This window comes from Oncorhynchus gorbuscha, linkage group LG02 (genome assembly GCF_021184085.1).
Source record: "Oncorhynchus gorbuscha isolate QuinsamMale2020 ecotype Even-year linkage group LG02, OgorEven_v1.0, whole genome shotgun sequence".
Lineage (NCBI taxonomy): Eukaryota > Metazoa > Chordata > Actinopteri > Salmoniformes > Salmonidae > Oncorhynchus > Oncorhynchus gorbuscha.
In genome coordinates, this window is record NC_060174.1 from 109,291,077 (window position 1) to 109,315,448 (window position 24,372).

The 24,372-nt window shown below is 43.9% G+C and overlaps 1 protein-coding gene across 1 annotated transcript in view; it reads right to left on the bottom strand.

Moving 5' to 3' along the window:
* Nucleotides 1–1,239: 1,239 nt before the first annotated feature.
* The window catches only part of LOC124015504 (periostin-like), a gene marked incomplete at its 5' end in the record, with an annotated part of 36,761 nt that continues 13,628 nt past the window's right edge, over nucleotides 1,240–24,372 (bottom strand). The window contains 12 exon segments of the mRNA XM_046330751.1: nucleotides 1,240–3,073; nucleotides 4,603–4,641; nucleotides 4,957–5,043; nucleotides 10,857–10,922; nucleotides 11,182–11,607; nucleotides 14,683–14,736; nucleotides 14,999–15,044; nucleotides 15,171–15,238; nucleotides 15,404–15,452; nucleotides 15,541–15,566; nucleotides 16,535–16,559; nucleotides 16,799–16,816. Coding sequence (XP_046186707.1) covers nucleotides 2,955–3,073; nucleotides 4,603–4,641; nucleotides 4,957–5,043; nucleotides 10,857–10,922; nucleotides 11,182–11,607; nucleotides 14,683–14,736; nucleotides 14,999–15,044; nucleotides 15,171–15,238; nucleotides 15,404–15,452; nucleotides 15,541–15,566; nucleotides 16,535–16,559; nucleotides 16,799–16,816 — 1,023 coding nt within the window.

Here is a 24,372-nt window from a genome sequence, read left to right on the forward strand (position 1 = left end):
GTCTAATGGTCTTTGTCTAATGGTCTTTGTGTAATGGACTTAGTAAATGGTCTTTGTCTAATGGTCTTTGTGTAATGGTCTTTGTGTAATGGTCTTTGTGTAATGGTCTTTGTGTAATTGCTGCTGGGCTTGTCGTGCAGGGTTCCTCTTGCGGTCTTTGTGTAATGGTCTTTGTGTAATGGTCTTTGTGTAATGGTCTTTGTGTAATGGACTTAGTAAATGGTCTTTGTCTAATGGTCTTTGTCTAATGGTCTTTGTCTAATGGTCTTTGTGTTATGGTCTTTGTCTAATGGTCTTTGTCTAATGGTCTTTGTGTTATGGTCTTTGTCTAATGGTCTTTGTCTAATGGTCTTTGTCTAATGGTCTTTGTGTTATGGTCTTTGTCTAATGGTCTTTGTCTAATTGTGTAATGGTCTTTGTCTAATTGTGTAATGGTCTTTGTGTAATTGTGTAATGGTCTTTGTCTAATGGTCTTTGTGTAATGGACTTTGTGTAATGGTCTTTGTGTAATTGTGTAATGGTCTTTGTCTAATGGTCTTTGTGTAATGGACTTTGTGTAATGGTCTTTGTCTAATGGTCTTTGTGTTATGGTCTTTGTCTAATTGTGTAATGGTCTTTGTCTAATGGTCTTTGTGTAATTGTGTAATGGTCTTTGTCTAATGGTCTTTGTGTAATGGTCTTTGTGTAATGGTCTTTGTCTAATGGTCTTTGTGTAATGGTCTTTGTGTAATGGTCTTTGTCTAATGGTCTTTGTCTAATGGTCTTTGTCTAATGGTCTTTGTGTAATTGTGTAATGGTCTTTGTCTAATAGTCTTTGTGTAATGGTCTTTGTGTAATGGTCTTTGTGTAATGGTCTTTGTGTAATGGTCTTTGTGTAATGGTCTTTATGTAATTGCTGCTGGGCTTGTCGTGCAGGGTTCCTCTTGTGGTCTTTGTGTAATGGTCTTTGTGTAATGGTCTTTGTGTAATGGACTTAGTAAATGGTCTTTGTCTAATGGTCTTTGTGTAATGGTCTTTGTGTAATGGTCTTTGTGTAATGGTCTTTGTGTATTGTTCTTTGTCTAATGGTCTTTGTGTAATGGTCTTTGTGTAATGGTCTTTGTGTAATGGTCTTTGTGTAATGGTCTTTGTGTAATTGCTGCTGGGCTTGTAGTGCAGGGTTCCTCTGTAAAAGACACCTCAGTAACAATAGGAATGACTGCTAAAATAAAGATTGAATACAATACAAATATGACCAGACATGATTAAAAAAACATTTATTGAACATTTATTTCCAATACATGTTGGTTAGGTCTTATGTTGGGTAGGTCTATGTTGGGTAGGTATTATGTTGGGTAGGTCTATGTTGGGTAGGTATTATGTTGGTTAGGTCTATGTTGGGTAGGTATTATGTTGTGTAGGTCTATGTTGGGTAGGTATTATGTTGTGTAGGTCTATGTTGGGTAGGTATTATGTTGTGTAGGTCTATGTTGGGTAGGTCTTATGTTGGGTAGGTCTATGTTGGGTATGTCTATGTTGGGTAGGTCTATGTTGGGTAGGTATTATGTTGGGTAGGTATTATGTTGGGTAGGTCTATGTTGGGTAGGTATTATGTTGGGTAGGTCTATGTTGGGTAGGTCTATGTTGGGTAGGTCTATGTTGGGTAGGTCTATGTTGGGTAGGTCTATGTTGGGTAGGTCTTATTGTACAACTGAACATCAACAGTCTCAATAACAAACCCCAACAAATGAACCAGAAAACAGTAATCGAAACAGGAAAAACTAAAAACTAAGTAAAACTAAAGAAACCTGGTAGGTTGTCAAGTTTCGATAACTACAGCATCTTTGAAGGATAAAAAGTATTGCTTAATTTCAATTGGTTGAGATGCATCCATAAATCAGAATGCTTAAGTCTTATTGGTCAAGAAGCAACTATAAGACAGAGTGCTTCATTTCTATTGGTCGAGATGCACAATACAGAATGCCAGCACCATAAAAAAACGTACAAAATGTCTTCACCCTATTAAACCATGTGATTAACAAAAAACAAACGTTTATTCTTTTCCACCATACAATTATTATTTCCAATGTTCTACCTCATCCATACCAAAGCAAAAGTTCATAAAAGTTGATAAAAGTTCCTTTCTTGGCATACAGTGCAAACATTACGTGTAGGATAACTGATTCTCTTAGCATTGTTAAAACATCATGTCCGACACCATTGGCCCAGTTGATTCACTCTAGGTTGATTTCATTGTTCACCGCTGCCCAGTGAGCAAAATTGGTTGAAACGATGTATTTCCAACGTCTTTTCAACCCCCAAAAATGCGTATTTCCAACACCTTTTCAACCTCTTTTGCTCCCCAGGGCGATTACTTGATTGTTATAGATGTTCCACATGGGTTCTTCCTTTTGTTTCCCATCAAGGGAACTTAGAAAGTGTTTTTGTGTTGCTGTATACCTTGGCGAGCTCCTTGCAGTGTCTCTATGTTGATCTGTAAAGATATCCCTGCAGGGCTAGTCTGCTCTAGACTGGTCATTACCGGTTTTTACTAGTCTGGACTGGTCTTTACTGGTCTGGTCTTTACTGGCCTGGACTGGTCTTTACTGGTCTGGACTGGTCTTTACTGGTCTGAACTCCACATAGCCTGGTTCCTCTCTAGGTTTCTTCCTAGGTTCGTGCCTTTCTATGGAGTTTTTCCTAGCCACCGTGCTTCTACACCTGCATTGCTTGCTGTTTGGGGTTTTAGGCTGGGTTTCTGTACAGCACTTTGAGATATCAGCTGATGTACGAAGGGCTCTATAAATACATTTGATTTGATTTGATTTGGACTGGTCTTTACTGGTCTGGACTGGTCTTTACTGGTCTGGACTTGTCTGGATTGGTCTTTATTTGGTCTTTACTTGTTTGGTTTTACTGGTTTAGACTGGTCTTTACTGGTCTGGGCGGGTCCGGACTGGACTGATATGGACTGGTCAGGGCTGGACTGATATGGACTGGGCAGGCCTGGACTGGTATGGACTGGTCTTGGCTGGATGTGACTTTTGGTTGTTGTGGCGTCTAACCAGCCTTACCTTCCTCCTCCTTACACCAACTGTAGAGAAAGAGATGGACAGAAGAAAAGTCACGGAAGAGGAAGAAGAGATGGAAAGGAAAAATAAGAGTATAACAGAAAAATAAATGGAAAGAGAGAGACAGAGAGAGAGACAGAGACAGAGAGGTAGAGACCACCAGTATGAATCACAGGTTAGGGTTTTCCAACGATAACAGATATTTGATCGGTAGACTTAGGGACTATCTGCATATTGTTGAGTTGGTGACTGTCTGCATATTGTTGAGTTGGTGACTGTCTGCATATTGTTGAGTTGGTGACTTGGTGACTGTCTGCATATTGTTGGTGACTGTCTGCATATTGTTGACTTGGTGACTGTCTGCATAGTGTTGACTTGGTGACTGTCTGCATAGTGTTGAGTTGGTGACTGTCTGTATATTGTTGGTGACTGTCTGCATATTGTTGAGTTGGTGACTTGGTGACTGTCTGCATATTGTTGAGTTGGTGACTTGGTGACTGTCTGCATATTGTTGAGTTGGTGACTTGGTGACTGTCTGCATATTGTTGACTTGGTGACTGTCTGCATATTGTTGACTTGGTGACTGTCTGCATATTGTTGACTTGGTGACTGTCTGTATATTGTTGACTTGGTGACTGTCTGCATATTGTTGACTTGGTGACTGTCTGCATATTGTTGACTTGGTGACTGTCTGCATATTGTTGACTTGGTGACTGTCTGCATATTGTTGACTTGGTGACTGTGCATATTTGACTTGGTGACTGTCTGCATATTGTTGACTTGGTGACTGTCTGCATATTGTTGACTTGGTGACTGTCTGCATATTGTTGACTTGGTGACTGTCTGCATATTGTTGACTTGGTGACTGTCTGCATATTGTTGACTTGGTGACTGTCTGCATATTGTTGAGTTGGTGACTGTCTGCATATTGTTGACTTGGTGACTGTCTGCATATTGTTGACTTGGTGACTGTCTGCATAGTGTTGACTTGGTGACTGTCTGCATATTGTTGAGTTGGTGACTTGGTGACTGTCTGCATAGTGGTGACTTGGTGACTGTCTGCATATTGTTGACTTGGTGACTGTCTGCATATTGTTGACTTGGTGACTTGGTGACTGTCTGCATATTGTTGACTTGGTGACTGTCTGCATATTGTTGAGTTGGTGACTTGGTGACTGTCTGCATAGTGGTGACTTGGTGACTGTCTGCATATTGTTGACTTGGTGACTGCCTGCATAGTGTTGACTTGGTGACTTGGTGACTGTCTGCATATTGTTGAGTTGGTGACTTGGTGACTGTCTGCATAGTGGTGACTTGGTGACTGTCTGCATATTGTTGACTTGGTGACTGTCTGCATATTGTTGACTTGGTGACTGTCTGCATATTGTTGACTTGGTGACTGTCTGCATAGTGTCTTACAGTGCTGACAACAATCATTTGTTGTTTTGATCATCAGTGTTAAGTAGGGCTGTTGACGAACCTGTTGTGAATGAGTTGTAATTTCACTGATGTGTGTGTGTCTGTGTGTGTCTTGTCATGTCTCTGTAGTTACCAGGAGCTCTTTTGGCAGGGGCCCCTATACCACCTCCACCTGTAGAGAGAGAAAACAAAACATCACTCAAATGGAACATGCAGCCTCACACACAATCTATACCTTATGCAAGTACCCAATGCAAGAACGCAAGACACTTTGTAAAATGGCTTTCCTGACACCCTTCTGTGTTACAAAATCTGCATATTTCTGAAGCAAAAGCCATTAGCAACGCTATGCAGGGAGGATGTCCTTCCTAACGATTACATGCTTGTATGTTGTTTAAATTAGGGGAAGGTGCTTAACAGAGACAACTTGTCTTCAGGTCTGAAAGTCTTGATTAGGACTTCAATTTGAAAGATTGTAGGTTCTGACCTTGGATTAGTTTGGTGATCCTCTCTGACTCTTGGTCGATCATTTCCGGGTTGCCGTGGATGGTGGTGATCTTAGAGAATTCCGGGCCTGTGGGAGGAAACTGGAGCTGTTAGACACAAAATGGCGGATGCATGGATCCACAGATACGGTTTCACACTGTAGAACACAGCTCCCTAGTTCTGGTCCTGTACCCTCGACCCTGGTCCTGTACCCGCGACCCTGGTCCTGTACCCGCGACCCTGGTCCTGTACCCTCGACCCTGGTCTTGTACCCTCGACCCTGGTCCTGTACCCTCGACCCTGTACCCTCGACCCTCGACCCTGGTCCTGTATCCGCGACCCTCGACCCTGGTCCTGTACCCGCGACCCTCGACCCTGGTCCTGTACCCTCGACCCTGGTCCTGTAGCCGCGACCCTCGACCCTGGTCCTGTATCCGCGACCCTCGACCCTGGTCCTGTACCCTCGACCCTGGTCCTGTAGCCGCGACCCTGGTCCTGTACCCTCGACCCTGGTCCTGTAGCCGCGACCCTCGTCCTGTACCCGCAACCCTCGTCCCGTACCCTCGACCCTGGTCCTGTACGACCCTGGTCCTATACCCTCGACCCTGGTGACTACAATAAAATATGGACTAGAAAAGAACATGGACCGGGTTGCCGTGGATGGTGGTGATCTTGGAGAGAGTGGTCGCATCGGCGCTTCGCTCCCGCAGGTAGTATAACTTTTTACATTTCATTATATTACATTATATTATATTTCATTATAGCACAACGGTTTGATTTGTCTAATCTTAGCAATTTCTTCTCAGCTAGCTACATAGCCGTCTTTGTATCAAAGATAATTGCGTAATTATTGTAGCTAGCTACATAGCCGTCTTTGTATCAAAGATAATTGTGTAGTCTAGAGCGATTTTCTAGGTTAGCTAGCCAGCTATTGTCGTTCTTTTAACGCAACGTAACGTAAACAACACTACTAGCTAGCCAGCTAGCCCCCGAATAGCAGCACTGTAGAAACTATTACACTCAACGGAACGACTTGATTAGTGTAGTGTCAACAACGCACCCACTGCCAGCTAGCCTACTTCAGCAGTACTGTATCATTTTAATCATTTTAGTCAATAAGATTCTTGCTACGTAGCTTCACTTTCTGAACATTCGAGACGTGTAGTCCACTTGTCATTCCAATCTCCTTTGCATTAGCGTAGCCTCTTCTGTAGCCTGTTAACTATGTGTCTGTTTATCCCTGTTCTCTCCTCTCTGCACAGACCATACAAACGCTCCACACCGCGTGGCCGCGGCCACCCTAATCTGGTGGTCCCAGCGCGCACGACCCACGTGGAGTTCCAGGTCTCCGGTAGCCTCTGGAATTGCCGATCTGCGGTCAACAAGGCAGAGTTCATCTCAGCCTATGCCTCCCTCCAGTCCCTCGACTTCTTGGCACTAACGGAAACATGGATCACCACAGACAACACTGCTACTCCTACTGCTCTCTCTTCGTCCGCCCACGTGTTCTCGCACACCCCGAGAGCTTCTGGTCAGCGGGGTGGTGGCACCGGGATCCTCATCTCTCCCAAGTGGTCATTCTCTCTTTCTCCCCTTACCCATCTGTCTATCGCCTCCTTTGAATTCCATGCTGTCACAGTTACCAGCCCTTTCAAGCTTAACATCCTTATCATTTATCGCCCTCCAGGTTCCCTCGGAGAGTTCATCAATGAGCTTGATGCCTTGATAAGCTCCTTTCCTGAGGACGGCTCACCTCTCACAGTTCTGGGCGACTTTAACCTCCCCACGTCTACCTTTGACTCATTCCTCTCTGCCTCCTTCTTTCCACTCCTCTCCTCTTTTGACCTCACCCTCTCACCTTCCCCCCTACTCACAAGGCAGGCAATACGCTCGACCTCATCTTTACTAGATGCTGTTCTTCCACTAACCTCATTGCAACTCCCCTCCAAGTCTCCGACCACTACCTTGTATCCTTTTCCCTCTCGCTCTCATCCAACACCTCCCACACTGCCCCTACTCGGATGGTATCGTGCCGTCCCAACCTTCGCTCTCTCTCCCCCGCTACTCTCTCCTCTTCCATCCTATCATCTCTTCCCTCCGCTCAAACCTTCTCCAACCTATCTCCTGATTCTGCCTCCTCAACCCTCCTCTCCTCCCTCTCTGCATCCTTTGACTCTCTATGTCCCCTATCCTCCAGGCCGGCTCGGTCCTCCCCTCCCGCTCCGTGGCTCGATGACTCATTGCGAGCTTACAGAACAGGGCTCCGGGCAGCCGAGCGGAAATGGAGGAAAACTCGCCTCCCTGCGGACCTGGCATCCTTTCACTCCCTCCTCTCTACATTTTCCTCCTCTGTCTCTGCTGCTAAAGCCACTTTCTACCACGCTAAATTCCAAGCATCTGCCTCTAACCCTAGGAAGCTCTTTGCCACCTTCTCCTCCCTCCTGAATCCTCCTCCCCCCCCTCCCTTTCTGCAGACGACTTCGTCAACCATTTTGAAAAGAAGGTCGACGACATCCGATCCTCGTTTGCTAAGTCAAACGACACCGCTGGTTCTGCTCACACTGCCCTACCCTGTTCTCTGACCTCTTTCTCCCCTCTCTCTCCAGATGAAATCTCGTGTCTTGTGACGGCCGGCCGCCCAACAACCTGCCCGCTTGACCCTATCCCCTCCCCTCTTCTCCAGACCATTTCCGGAGACCTTCTCCCTTACCTCACCTCGCTCATCAACTCATCACTGACCGCTGGCTACGTCCCTTCCGTCTTCAAGAGAGCGAGAGTTGCACCCCTTCTGAAAAAACCTACACTCGATCCCTCCGATGTCAACAATTACAGACCAGTATCCCTTCTTTCTTTTCTCTCCAAAACTCTTGAACGTGCCGTCCTTGGCCAGCTCTCCCGCTATCTCTCTCTGAATGACCTTCTTGATCCAAATCAGTCAGGTTTCAAGACTAGTCATTCAACTGAGACTGCTCTCCTCTGTATCACGGAGGCGCTCCGCACTGCTAAAGCTAACTCTCTCTCCTCTGCTCTCATCCTTCTAGATCTATCGGCTGCCTTCGATACTGTGAACCATCAGATCCTCCTCTCCACCCTCTCCGAGTTGGGCATCTCCGGCGCGGCCCACGCTTGGATTGCGTCCTACCTGACAGGTCGCTCCTACCAGGTGGCGTGGCGAGAATCTGTCTCCTCACCACGCGCTCTCACCACTGGTGTCCCCCAGGGCTCTGTTCTAGGCCCTCTCCTATTCTCGCTATACACCAAGTCACTTGGCTCTGTCATAACCTCACATGGTCTCTCCTATCATTGCTATGCAGACGACACACAACTAATCTTCTCCTTTCCCCCTTCTGATGACCAGGTGGCGAATCGCATCTCTGCATGTCTGGCAGACATATCAGTGTGGATGACGGATCACCACCTCAAGCTGAACCTCGGCAAGACGGAGCTGCTCTTCCTCCCGAGGGAAGGACTGCCCGTTCCATGATCTCGCCATCACGGTTGACAACTCCATTGTGTCCTCCTCCCAGAGCGCTAAGAACCTTGGTGTGATCCTGGACAACACCCTGTCGTTCTCAACCAACATCAAGGCGGCGGCCCGTTCCTGTAGGTTCATGCTCTACAACATCCACAGAGTACGACCCTGCCTCACACAGGAAGCGGCGCAGGTCCTAATCCAGGCACTTGTCATCTCCCGTCTGGATTACTGCAACTCGCTGTTGGCTGGGCTCCCTGCCTGTGCCATTAAACCCCTTCAACTCATCCAGAACGCCGCAGCCCGTCTGGTGTTCAACCTTCCCAAGTTCTCTCACGTCACCCCGCTCCTCCGTTCTCTCCACTGGCTTCCAGTTGAAGCTCGCATCCGCTACAAGACCATGGTGCTTGCCTACGGAGCTGTGAGGGGAACGGCACCTCAGTACCTCCAGGCTCTGATCAGGCCCTACACCCAAACAAGGGCACTGCGTTCATCCACCTCTGGCTTGCTCGCCTCCCTACCACTGAGGAAGTACAGCTCCCGCTCAGCCCAGTCAAAACTGTTCGCTGCTCTGGCCCCCCAATGGTGGAACAAACTCCCTCACGACGCCAGGACAGCGGAGTCAATCACCACCTTCCGGAGACACCTGAAACCCCACCTCTTTAAGGAATACCTAGGATAGGATAAGTATTCCCCCCCCCCTTTAAGATTTAGATGCATTATTGTAAAGTGACTGTTCCACTGGATGTCATAAGGTGAATGCACCAATTTGTAAGTCGCTCTGGATAAGAGCGTCTGCTAAATGACTTAAATGTAAATGTAAATGTACAACAGAATATGGACTACAACAGAATATGGACTACAACAGAATATGGACTACAACAGAACATGGGACTACAACAGAATATGGACTACAACAGAATATGGACTACAACAGAACATGGGACTACAACAGAACATGGGACTACAACAGAATATGGACTACAACAGAATATGGACTACAACAGAACATGGGACTACAACAGAATATGGACTACAACAGAACATGGGACTACAACAGAATATGGACTACAACAGAATATGGACTACAACAGAATATGGACTACAACAGAATGCAGATGTATTTCAAATATTCCAGAACTAATACACCGGATTCAACTTGTCAACTAATTATCAAGCTCTTGATCAAAGGTCCGTTTCGGTCTCTAAAACCCACTAGTTGATGTCTGCTCCCCTGCGGAGGTCTGTTTCAGAGATATCTGACGGACAGTATCTCAATACACTGCACCTGCCAATTCTTAAAGTAGTTACAAGAAAACACGAAACACATTGTTGATGGATTGAAAGTTGTCCAACATTAGTATTTGGGAACAGGAGAGGCTTCACCAACAGTTCTCAGGCTTTCAACGTAACGTAGCACAAACGTGATGGATTACACCAACGTGTCACATACAACATGACTAGGCGACGTGCATGTATGTAAAGCTCCATCAACAACTGGTCAACATGTTACAAAGCTATATGGCCCATATTAGGAGTAGATGCCTTTTCTCCAATGGCAAACATGCAAAGGCTTTGCATGAAATATTATTCAACTATATATATATATATATATATATATATATCCCTGAGGAAATGAGGGACATGATGAGAATATATCATTATATTGTTAACATAAATTGACGTCTGGGGAATGTTAACTTAACGTTGAGGTCTATAAAATTTCAACATACATTGACGTCTGTAGTGTAAGGGTTTTCCTCCTCTTCGTCTTAACATACATTGACGTCTGTAGTGTAAGGGTTTTCCTCCTCTTCGTCTCAACATACATTGACGTCTGTAGTGTAAGGGTTTTCCTCCTCTTCGTCTTAACATATATTGACGTCTGTAGTGTAAGGGTTTTCCTCCTCTTCGTCTCAACATACATTGACGTCTGTAGTGTAAGGGTTTTCCTCCTCTTCGTCTTAACATACATTGACGTCTGTAGTGTAAGGGTTTTCCTCCTCTTCGTCTTAACATACATTGACGTCTGTAGTGTAAGGGTTTTCCTCCTCTTCGTCTTAACATACATTGACGTCTATACCTTATATTGTTTAAAGACGTCCATACATTGATACAGATGCCGCATCTTAATTTGAGCCAGTTTGCTACAGCAGTAAAATAAAGGTGCAGGAACAGGAAATGTAAATCGTTATGTGGATAATAATTCCCGGACATTTCTTTTTAACGGTAAATCAAGTCTGAAATATTAAAGTGGAAATTACAAACGTTAGAAGTGTTTTTAAATCTCCAATACACCACCTTCGCACCGCAGGATGATCAAATTAAGAAACAGCATCTGTATACGTTTGATATAAATAGATATAACACTATGGATTATTTATTGAAGTACTACATCTGAAGGAATAAAGTAGCAAATCTTTACTGACCTTCCTCAAGCATCTCGTTGATGTCTCCTTCAGTCTTCAGCCTTCCATCGGAGGAACCACGGGGAGCTGTGTGAGAGGATATAGAGGAGTTATTTATGTCTCCCACTGTAATCTAACTCAACCCGGCAGCAGGTCAATGTCATATTTACATTCAACTATCCTCAATGTGACGTCAGAGAGCTGTGAGTCCCAAACTTTCGTTTGCTTCTCAAGCAAATCTTTCAAATGCTATCCTAACCCACAAATTGACCAACCCAAGCCTTAGCCACGGCCTTGCTGTGAGCCAATGTTCCAGATCCAACATTTTGGAAACATGGGAACTTACTCTCAATAACTCTGGTGACCTTTGTGATGGAAGGCACTCCTTCGATGACCCTGGTAACCTTGGTAATTCTTGGTTCTCCCTCGATGACCCTGGTAACCTTGTTGAAGGCAGGCTCACCCTCGACAACTCTTGTAACCTTGGTGATAGCGGGTTTGCCCTCGACAACTCTTGTAACCTTGGTGATTGTGGGTTCGCCCTCGATGACCCTGGTAACCTTGGTGATAGCGGGTTCGCCCTCGATGACCCTGGTAACCTTGGTGATAGCGGGTTCGCCCTCGACAACTCTGGTAACCTTGGTGATAGTGGGTTTGCCCTCGATGACCCTGGTAACCTTGGTGACGGACGGTACTCCCTCGATGCGTCTCGTAACCTTGGTGAGGGTCGGCTCTCCTTCGATCACTCTGGTCACCTTGGTGATTTCAGGCACTGGAGAGGAAGACAGATGGATTAAATCCTCAGCATCTGAAGGGTCTATAACCCCCGCAAAGATACATTGGAAATGGGAGAAATGTACTGATTAACAACCAACCATTTATCAATACAAAAGGTTGATAAAGAATGGTATGAGTGAGAACCCACTGCTACCCATGTGAACCCATTAGAAGCCTTCTATCTTATCCCTTCCAAAAAACCCTGTGAACCCCTCATTGTTACTAAAACTAGCCTTCAATCAGCTATGGACAACCGCATTTCTGGAGTGAAGAGGCACTATTTTATATCCCTGATGATATTCAGTGCTGAAGCATAAGTCAGTTTCTATTAGAGCCTTGAACAGCTGAAGGATGACAGATCTGAGATCAGATCAACCCACAGAGAAAGCTGGAATCAGAACACAATAAAGAGATGGACAACCTACAGAGATATCGGAACACAATAAAGAGATGGACAACCCACAGAGATAGCTGGAATTAGAACACAATAAAGAGATGGACAACCCACAGAGAAAGCTGGAATTAGAACACAATAAAGAGATGGACAACCCACAGAGATAGCTGGAATCAGAACACAATAAAGAGATGGACAACCCACAGAGATAGCTGGAATCAGAACACAATAAAGAGATGGACAACCCACAGAGATAGCTGGAATTAGAACACAATAAAGAGATGGACAACCCACAGAGATAGCTGGAATTAGAACACAATAAAGAGATGGACAACCCACAGAGAGCTGGAATTAGAACACAATAAAGAGATGGACAACCCACAGAGATAGCTGGAATTAGAACACAATAAAGAGATGGACAACCCACAGAGATAGCTGGAATCAGAACACAATAAAGAGATGGACAACCTACAGAGATAGCTGGAATCAGAACACAATAAAGAGATGGACAACCCACAGAGATGTCAGAACACAATAAAGAGATGGACAACCCACAGAGATATCAGAACACAATACAGAGATGGACAACCCACAGAGATATCAGAACACAATACAGAGATGGACAACCCACAGAGATAGCTGGAATCAGAACACAATAAGGAGATGGACAACCCACAGAGATATTAGAACACAATAAAGAGATGGACAACCCACAGAGATAGCTGGAATCAGAACACAATAAAGAGATGGACAACCTACAGAGATAGCTGGAATCAGAACACACCTTTCAGATACATAGACCTCTACAAACCTCAGCTGTCTGAACAGCTCTCAACCAGATAGAAAACCACGGCTAGAGTTCTCTGGGTTACATTTGAAATAAGTTCTTGGAACCATCTGGAGTCAATCAGGATTATACTTTGGGTTCTGATGGATACGACAGTTGAACTAAGCTCATGAAGCATTTCTAAGTTACATTCTTCAAGAATCAATGGGCAATACTGTATACCATTATTTGACTATTCCAAAAATGAGATGGACAACCCAATTGCAGATGTCAGAACACAATAAAGGGATGGACAACCCATCAGTCTTACTTCCTAAATAGCCTACACCAAACTAGTTACCCACACATTGCTGAACACAATACAGATGGCCAGGCTCACGAGATTGGGCTCAGAACACAAAAGGACAGATGGACAACCCACAGAGATATTAGAACACAATACAGATGACAGCTCAAGAGCTCATCAACAAGAGACAGAGATGGACAATGGACAACCTCATCAACAAGAGACCAATTAGCTCATCAACAAGAGACCAATTACCTCATCAACAAGAGACCAATTACCTCACCAACAAGAGACCAATTACCTCATCAGAGAAGAGAATCAGAACACTCATCAAAAGATGGACAACCTTAGAGGCTGGAACATTATCAACAGGATGGTCAATATTCCACAGGGAGGGACAGAATCAATATTCCACATGGACGGACCCACAGGTCAGAATTCCACATGGGATGGACAAGGTCAATATTCAGAACACATGGGATGGACAGAGGTCAATATTCCACATGGGAGGGACAAGGTCAATATTAGAACACATGGGAGAGATGGACAATATTCCACAGGGAGGGACAGAGGTCAATATTCCAGATGGGAGGGACAGAGGTCAATATTCCACATGGGAGGGACAGAGGTCAAATTCCACTGGAGGGACAGAGGTCAATATTCCACATGGGAGGGATGGAGGTCAATATTCCACATGGGAGGGACAGAGTTCAATATTCCATATGGAAGGGACAGCTCATGAAGCATTTCAATATTCCACATGGGAGGGACTGTAGGTACCATTAATATTCCAAATGGGAGCAATTGCAGGTCAATATTCCACATGGGAGGGACAGAGGTCAATATTCCAAATAGGGACAAACTAGAGGTCACATTGCTGTTTCCACATGGGAGGGCCAGGGTCACGTTATTGGGCATGGGAGGGACAAAGGTCAAGATCCACATTGGCGGACAGAGGTCAATATTCCACATGGGAGGGACAGCTCAATATTCATCATGGGAGGGAAAGAGACCAATATTCCACATGGGAGGGACAAGAGACCAATTCCTCATCAACAAGAGACAATATTCCACATGGGATCAACAAGAGATCAATACCTCACCATGGGATGGACAGAGGTGGGAGGGACAGAGGTCAATATTCCACATGGGAGGGACAGAGGTCAATATTCCACATGGGAGGGACAGAGGTCAATATTCCACATGGGATGGACAGAGGTGGGAGGGACAGAGGTCAACATTCCACATGGGAGGGACAGAGGTCAATATTCCACATGGGATGGACAGAGGTCAATATTCCACATGGGACGGACAGAGGTCAACATTCCACATGGAAGGGACAGAGGTCAATATTCCACATGGGAGGGACAGAGGTCAATATTCCACATGGGATGGACAGAGGTGGGACGGACAGAGGTCAACATTCCACATGGAAGATAAACTACTGGATCAGCCGCTGTCTATCAGAGCAACCACTTGTCCGACACTTGAGCCATTATGAGATCCAAACCCCTTGGCAAAGTTGCCAGGTTGCTATAGTAACACACACGGCCGCCGCAGGACCGACGAGATTCTATTATATGAAACATAAACATCTGTTTACCTGAATCCACGTGCGATTCCGCTCGGACGTGAGTTGTCGTGGTGATTGTCCTCTCTGCAAAACAAAACGAACAAAAGCTGGTATTACGTCGATGTTGGTAGGGATAGGATAAAGTAATCCTTCTCACCCCCTCCCCCTTAAAAGATTTAGATGCACTATTGTAAAGTGGCTGTTCCACTGGATGTCATAAGGTGAATGCACCAATTTGTAAGTCGCTCTGGATAAGAGCGTCTGCTAAATGACTTAAATGTAAAATGTTAAATGTAATGTTCAGAACAATCGACGACGACGATGAAGACGGTAATGATGAACTTACTGATGAAGGTGAGGGGTATTTTGGTGTAGGAGAATCCAGAGACATACTAAAACATAACAACAACAAATGAGAGGTTGGGGGTAAAAGGTGAGACAGAAGTTAAATATATATGACTGAAGATATGGCCAGACAATAAAACACACACACACACACACTACACACACACAGCTACCTTGATCTGGATGTACTTGATGAGTTTCTTCAGCAGCACCAGTAGGGACTCGCGACCCACAGGCAGGTCTGGAGATCACAGATACATGGTTACACACACACACACACACACACACACACACACACACACACACACACACACACACACACACACACACACACACACACACACACACACACACACACACACACACACACACACACACACACACACACACACACACACACACTCACCCCCAGGGTAAAGGATGTTCACACACACACAGATCAACACACAGTTCACCTGGATGGACTTGTTCACCCCCAGGGTAAAGTGATGTTCTACAGGATTACCAATAATAGACATGATGGACTTGTTCAACAGTCATAACTCCGTTGGTGGCCATCAGATCAATGTCTAACAGTGTTATAACACGCTATAACCAGGATTCACCTGGATGGACTTGTTCACCTGTCATTAAGAACACAGTCATAACAGTGTTATAACTAACGCTATAACTACAGGATTACCAATAATAGACATGATGGACTTGTTCAACAGTCATAACAGTGTTATAACTAACGCTATAACTACAGGATTACCAATAATAGACATGGACTTGTTCAACTGTCATAACAGTGTTATAACTAACGCTATAACTACAGGATTACCAATAATAGACATGATGGACTTGTTCAACAGTCATAACAGTGTTATAACTAACGCTATAACTACAGGATTACCAATAATAGACATGGACTTGTTCAACAGTCATAACAGTGTTATAACTAACGCTATAACTACAGGATTACCAATAATAGACATGGACTTGTTCAACTGTCATAACAGTGTTATAACTAACGCTATAACTACAGGATTACCAATAATAGACATGGACTTGTTCAACTGTCATAACAGTGTTATAACTAACGCTATAACTACAGGATTACCAATAATAGACATGATGGACTTGTTCAACAGTCATAACAGTGTTATAACTAACGCTATAACTACAGGATTACCAATAATAGACATGGACTTGTTCAACTGTCATAACAGTGTTATAACTAACGCTATAACTACAGGATTACCAATAATAGACATGGACTTGTTCAACAGTCATAACAGTGTTATAACTAACGCTATAACTACAGGATTACCAATAATAGACATGGACTTGTTCAACTGTCATAACAGTGTTATAACTAACGCTATAACTACAGGATTACCAATAATAGACATGATGGACTTGTTCACCTGTCATTAAGAACACAGTCATAACAGTGTTATAACTAACGCTATAACTACAGGATTACCAATAATAGACATGGACTTGTTCAACTGTCATAACAGTGTTATAACTAACGCTATAACTACAGGATTACCAATAATAGACATGGACTTGTTCACCTGTCATAAGAAGGGTCCTAAGTGTTATAAACAGTTATAACCATTGTTATTAATAACATTATTCATGTATTAATAACAATGGTTATTAATGGTTTATAACACTTAGGACCCTTCTTATGACAGGTGCACAACTCCAAATACTATTGGTTACCTGTCAAAACACGGGTCCTAAGAGTTATAACCAGTTATAACCATTGTTATTACTGTAACCAATAGTAATAGGATGGGGTACAGTATACATGGATGGACTTGTGCACCTGGGAGTGCTAAAAACATGATTACTTAATAATAATTATAATATTCAAATGAACTCCAAAACCCTAAAACATGATCTAGCAGCGTTTTCCAGCTAACATAGAACTGTAGTTCTGTTGGCTGTTTGTACTCCAACAATGTCATTGATCAAGTAGTCATTGATCAAGCAGGCATTGATCAAGTAGTCATTGATCAAGTAGTCATTGATCAAGTAGTCATTGATCAAGTTGTCATTGATCAAGTAGTCATTGATCAAGTTGTCATTGATCAAGTTGTCATTGATCAAGTTGTCATTGGTCAAGTAGTCATTGGTCAAGTAGTCATTGATCAAGTTGTCATTGATCAAGTAGTCATTGATCAAGTTGTCATTGGTCAAGTAGTCATTGGTCAAGTAGTCATTGATCAAGTAGTCATTGATCAAGTAGTCATTGATCAAGCAGTCATTGATCAAGCAGTCATTGATCAAGCAGTCATTGATCAAGCAGTCATTGATCAAGCAGTCATTGATCAAGCAGTCATTGATCAAGTAGTCATTGATCAAGCAGTCATTGATCAAGCAGTCATTGATCAAGCAGTCATTGATCAAGCAGTCATTGATCAAGCAGTCATTGATCAAGCAGTCATTGATCAAGTTGTCATTGATCAAGTTGTCATTGATCAAGTTGTCATTGGTCAAGTAGTCATTGGTCAAGTAGTCATTGATCAAGTTGTCATTGATCAAGTTGTCATTGATCAAGTAGTCATTGATCAAGTTGTCATTGGTCAAGTAGTCATTGGTCAAGTAGTCATTGATCAAGTAGTCATTGATCAAGCAGTCATTGATCAAGCAGTCATTGATCAAGCAGTCATTGATCAAGCAGTCATTGATCAAGCAGTCATTGATCAAGTTGTCATTGATCAAGTTGTCATTGATCAAGTTGTCATTGGTCAAGTAGTCATTGGTCAAGTAGTCATTGATCAAGTTGTCATTGATCAAGTTGTCATTGATCAAGTAGTCATTGATCAAGTTGTCATTGGTCAAGTAGTCATTGGTCAAGTAGTCATTGATCAAGTAGTCATTGATCAAGTAGTCATTGATCAAGTAGTCATTAATCAAGCAGTCATTGATCAAGCAGTCATTGATCAAGCAGTCATTGATCAAGCAGTCATTGATCAAGCAGTCATTGATCAAGCAGTCATTGATCAAGTAGTCATTGATCAAGCAGTCATTGATCAAGCAGTCATTGATCAAGCAGTCATTGATCAAGCAGTCATTGATCAAGCAGTCATTGATCAAGCAGTCATTGATCAAGCAGTCATTGATCAAGTTGTCATTGATCAAGTTTCACTTGGGAGATGAAACAGCAACAAGGATATATGGTGATAACAGCAGTGGACACACAGTCAAAATGATTCCCTTACTAATGACATCATGACATAATGATTCCCTTACTAATGACATCAGGACATAATGATTCCCTTACTAATGACATCAGGACATAATGATTCCCTATACTAATGACATCAGGACATAATGATTCCCTATACTAATGACATCAGGACATAATGATTCCCTTACTAATTACATAATGATTCCCTTACTAATGACATCAGGACATAATGATTCCCTTACTAATGACATCAGGACATAATGATTCCCTATACTAATGACATCAGGACATAATGATTCCCTTACTAATGACATCAGGACATAATGATTCCCTATACTAATGACATCAGGACATAATGATTCCCTATACTAATGACATCAGGACATAATGATTCCCTTACTAATGACATCAGGACATAATGATTCCCTATACTAATGACATCAGGACATAATGATTCCCTATACTAATGACATCAGGACATAATGATTCCCTATACTAATGACATCAGGACATAATGATTCCCTATACTAATGACATCAGGACATAATGATTCCCTTACTAATGACATCAGGACATAATGATTCCCTTACTAATGACATCAGGACATAATGATTCCCTATACTAATGACATCAGGACATAATGATTCCCTTACTAATGACATCAGGACATAATGATTCCCTTACTAATGACATAATGATTCCCTTACTAATGACATAATGATTCCCTTACTAATGACATCAGGACATAATCAAATCAAATCAAATCAAATCAAATTTTATTTGTCACATACACATGGTTAGCAGATGTTAATGCGAGTGTAGCGAAATGCTTGTGCTTCTAGTTCCGACAATGCAGTGATAACCAACAAGTAATCTAACTAACAATTCCAAAACTACTGTCTTATACACAGTGTAAGGGGATAAGGAACATGTACATAAGGATATATGAATGAGTGATGGTACAGAGCAGCATACAGTAGATGGTATCGAGTACAGTATATACATATGAGATGAGTGTGTAGACAAAGTAAACAAAGTGGCATAGTTAAAGTGGCTAGTGATACATGTGTTACATAAGGATGCAGTCGATGTTGTAGAGTACAGTATATACATATGCATATGAGATGAATAATGTAGGGTAAGTAACATTATATAAGGTAGCATTGTTTAAAGTGGCTAGTGATATATTTACATCATTTCCATCAATTCCCATTATTAAAATGGCTGGAGTTGGGTCAGTGTCAGTGTGTTGGCTGCAGCCACTCAATGTTAGTGGTGGCTATTTAACAGTCTGATGGCCTTGAGATAGAAGCTGTTTTTCAGTCTCTCGGTCCCAGCTTTGATGCACCTGTACTGACCTCGCCTTCTGGATGATAGCGGGGTGAACAGGCAGTGGTTCGGGTGGTTGATGTCCTTGATGATCTTTATGGCCTTCCTGTAACAACGGGTGGTGTAGGTGTCCTGGAGGGCAGGTAGTTTGCCCCCGGTGATGCGTTGTGCAGTCCTCACTACCCTCTGGAGAGCCTTACGGTTGAGGGCGGAGCAGTTGCCGTACCAGGCGGTGATACAGCCCGCCAGGATGCTCTCGATTGTGCATCTGTAGAAGTTTGTGAGTGCTTTTGGTGACAAGCCGAATTTCTTCAGCCTTCACGACGCTGTCAGTGTGAGTGGACCAATTCAGTTTGTCTGTGATGTGTATGCCGAGGAACTTAAAACTAGCTACCCTCTCCACTACTGTTCCATCGATGTGGATAGGGGGGTGTTCCCTCTGCTGTTTCCTGAAGTCCACAATCATCTCCTTAGTTTTGTTGACGTTGAGTGTGAGGTTATTTTCCTGACACCACACTCCAAGGGCCCTCACCTCCTCCCTGTAGGCCGTCTCGTCGTTGTTGGTAATCAAGCCTACCACTGTTGTGTCGTCCGCAAACTTGATGATTGAGTTGGAGGCGTGCGTGGCCACGCAGTCGTGGGTGAACAGGGAGTACAGGAGAGGGCTCAGAACGCACCCTTGTGGGGCCCCAGTGTTGAGGATCAGCGGGGAGGAGATGTTGTTGCCTACCCTCACCACCTGGGGGCGGCCCGTCAGGAAGTCCAGTACCCAGTTGCACAGGGCGGGGTCGAGACCCAAGGTCTCGAGCTTGATGACGAGCTTGGAGGGTACTATGGTGTTGAATGCCGAGCTGTAGTCGATGAACAGCATTCTCACATAGGTATTCCTCTTGTCCAGGTGGGTTAGGGCAGTGTGCAGTGTGGTTGAGATTGCATCGTCTGTGGACCTATTTGGGCGGTAAGCAAATTGGAGTGGGTCTAGGGTGTCAGGTAGGGTGGAGGTGATATGGTCCTTGACTAGTCTCTCAAAGCACTTCATGATGACGGAAGTGAGTGCTACGGGGCGGTAGTCGTTTAGCTCAGTTACCTTAGCTTTCTTGGGAACAGGAACAATGGTGGCCCTCTTGAAGCATGTGGGAACAGCAGACTGGTATAGGGATTGATTGAATATGTCCGTAAACACACCGGCCAGCTGGTCTGCGCATGCTCGGAGGGCGCGGCTGGGGATGCCGTCTGGGCCTGCAGCCTTGCTAGGGTTAACACGTTTAAATGTCTTACTCACCTCGGCTGCAGTGAAGGAGAGACTGCATGTTTCCGTTGCAGGCCGTGTCAGTGGCACTGTATTGTCCTCAAAGCGGGCAAAAAAGTTATTTAGTCTGCCTGGGAGCAAGACATCCTGGTCCGTGACTGGGCTGGATTTCATCTTGTAGTCCGTGATTGACTGTAGACCCTGCCACATGCCTCTTGTGTCTGAGCCATTGAATTGAGATTCCACTTTGTCTCTGTACTGACGCTTAGCTTGTTTGATAGCCTTACGGAGGAATAGCTGCACTGTTTGTATTCAGTCATGTTGCCAGACACCTTGCCCTGATTAAAAGCAGTGGTTCGCTTTCAGTTTCACGCGAATGCTGCCATCAATCCACGGTTTCTGGTTAGGGAATGTTTTTATCGTTGCTATGGGAACGACATCTTCGACGCACGTTCTAATGAACTCGCACACCGAATCAGCGTATTCGTCAATATTCCCATCTGACGCAATACGAAACATGTCCCAGTCCACGTGATGGAAGCAGTCTTGGAGTGTAGAGTCAGCTTGTTCTGACCAGCGTTGGACAGACCTCAGCGTGGGAGCCTCTTGTTTTAATTTCTGTCTGTAGGCAGGGATCAGCAAAATGGAGTCGTGGTCAGCTTTTCCGAAAGGGGGGCGGGGCAGGGCCTTATATGCGTCGCGGAAGTTAGAGTAACAATGATCCAAGGTTTTACCACCCCTGGTTGCGCAATCTATATGCTGATAAAATTTAGGGAGTCTTGTTTTCAGATTGTTAAAATCCCCAGCTACAATGAATGCAGCCTCCGGATAAATGTTTTCCAGTTTGCAAAGAGTTAAATAAAGTTCGTTCAGAGCCATCGATGTGTCTGCTTGGGGGGGGATATATACGGCTGTGATTATAATCGAAGAGAATTCTCTTGGAAGATAATGCGGTCTACATTTGATTGTGAGGAATTCTAAATCAGGTGAACAGAAGGATTTGAGTTCCTGTATGTTTTCTTCATCACACCATGTCCCGTTAGTCATGAGGCATACGCCCCCTCCACTCTTCTTACCAGAGAGATGTTTGTTCTGTCGGCGCGATGCGTGGAGAAACCCGTTGGCTGCACCGCCCTGGATAGCGTTTTCCCAGTAAGCCATGTCTCCGTAAAGCAGAGAACGTTGCAGTCTCTGATGTCCCTCTGGAATGCCACCCTTGCTCGGATTTCATCAACCTTGTTGTCGAGAGACTGGACATTGGCAAGAAGAATACTGGGAAGTGGTGCGCGATGTGCCCTTTTCCGGAGTCTGACCAGAACACCGCCGCGTTTCCCTCTTTTTCGGAGTCGTTTCCTTGGGTCGCTGCATGCGATCCATTCCGTTGTCCTGTTTGTAAGGCAGAACACAGGATCCGCGTCGCGGAAAACATATTCTTGGTCGTACTGATGGTGAGTTGACGCTGATCTTATATTCAGTAGTTCTTCTCGACTGTATGTAATGAAACCTAAGATGACCTGGGGTACTAATGTAAGAAATAACACGTAAAAAAACAAAAAACTGCATAGTTTCCTAGGAACGCGAAGCGAGGCGGCCATCTCAGTCGGCGCCGGAAGTTCAATGATTCCCTTACTAATGACATAATGATTCCCTTACTAATGACATAATGATTCCCTTACTAATGACATCAGGACATAATGATTCCCTTACTAATGACATAATGATTCCCTTACTAATGACATAATGATTCCCTTACTAATGACACCAGGACATAATGATTCCCTTACTAATGACATAATGATTCCCTTACTAATGACATAATGATTCCCTATACTAATGACATCAGGACATAATGATTCCCTATACTAATGACATCAGGACATAATGATTCCCTTACTAATGACATAATGATTCCCTTACTAATGACATAATGATTCCCTATACTAATGACATCAGGACATAATGATTCCCTTACTAATGACATTAGGACATAATGATTCCCTATACTAATGACATTAGGACATAATGATTCCCTTACTAATGACATCAGGACATAATGATTCCCTATACTAATGACATCAGGACATAATGATTCCCTTACTAATGACATAATGATTCCCTTACTAATGACATCAGGACATAATGATTCCCTTACTAATGACATCAGGACTGAGTCTCTAGCCCTCGACTTTGAGTGTCTCTCTCTCTAACCCTCGACTTTGAGTGTCTCTCTCTCTAACCCTCGACTTTGAATGTCTCTCTCTCTAAGCCCTAATTTGAGCCACTTTCTCTAACTCTGTGAGCACGCACTCCCCATGAAAACACACACGCAAGCACACACACATAAACATTTTCACCTCAGTGTATGTAAGGTCACTTCTTACTTCCTGTCTGTCTTCACGTCCCCATTTAGACAATAGCCAATAATCTCCTCCCATTACAGCTATTTCCTTTAGAAAACATATGCTGTTCTGCCCCTGAACAAGGCAGTTAACCCACTGTTTCCCGGTAGGCCGTCATTGAAAATAAGGATTTGTTCTTAACTGACTTGCCTAGTTAAATAAACAAATATTTACAAAATCTGCTCCGTCAGAGCCTGTATCTGTGGAGTTCAGCCAAAACTACTCTCTCCCTCTCTCCCCCTCTCTCCCCCTCTCTCTCTCTCTCTCTCTCTCTCTCTCTCTCTCTCTCTCTCTCTCTCTCCCCTCTCTCTCCCTCCCTCTCTCTCTCCCCCTCTCTCTCCCTCCCTCTCTCTCTCCCCCTCTCTCTCCCTCCCCTCTCTCTCCCCCTCTCTCTCCCTCTCTCCCCCTCTCTCTCTCTCTCTCTCCCTCCCTCCCTGCATGCCTTGTTTCTGAACTTCCTTCAAGAATTAAGGAAGTCTTTTCTGAGACTGTCCAGACTGATAGAGACAGGAAAAGGGCTATCTGCGTTGTGGATAAAAATGAAGGGAGGAGAGAGGGTGGGTGGGGTGGAGTGAACAACTGTGTAATGTAATCTATGATACTGAAAAACCTGCGAGCCTAAGTCATGTATTATATGTATCAAACCTTTCAGAATACAGTCGTATTCTCTCATGGATTAAACAAAAAATAATCCTCATCAATCACACAATACCCCATAATGACATCACAATACCCCATAATGACATCACAATACCCCATAATGACATCACAATACCCCATAATGACATCACAATACCACATAATGACAAAGAAAAACAGGTTTCATTATTAAAAACACAAACAGAAATACCTTATTTACATAAGTATGTTTCTACAACTAGAGCGGAGTTCACCTGTGGTAAATTCAATTGATTGGACATGATTTGGAAAGGCACACACCTGTCTATATAAGATCCCACAGTTGACATTGCATGTCAGAGCAAAAACCCAAGCCATGAGGTCGAAGGAATTGTCCGAAGAGCTCAAAGACAGGATTGTGTCGAAGCACAGATCTGGGGAAGGGCACCAAAACATTTCTGCAGCATTGAAGGTCCGCAAGAACACAGTGGCCTCCATAATTCTTAAATGGAAGAAGTTTGGAACCACCAAAAACTGAGCAATCGGGGGAGAACGGCCTTAGTCAGGGAGGTGACCAAGAACCTAATGGTCAC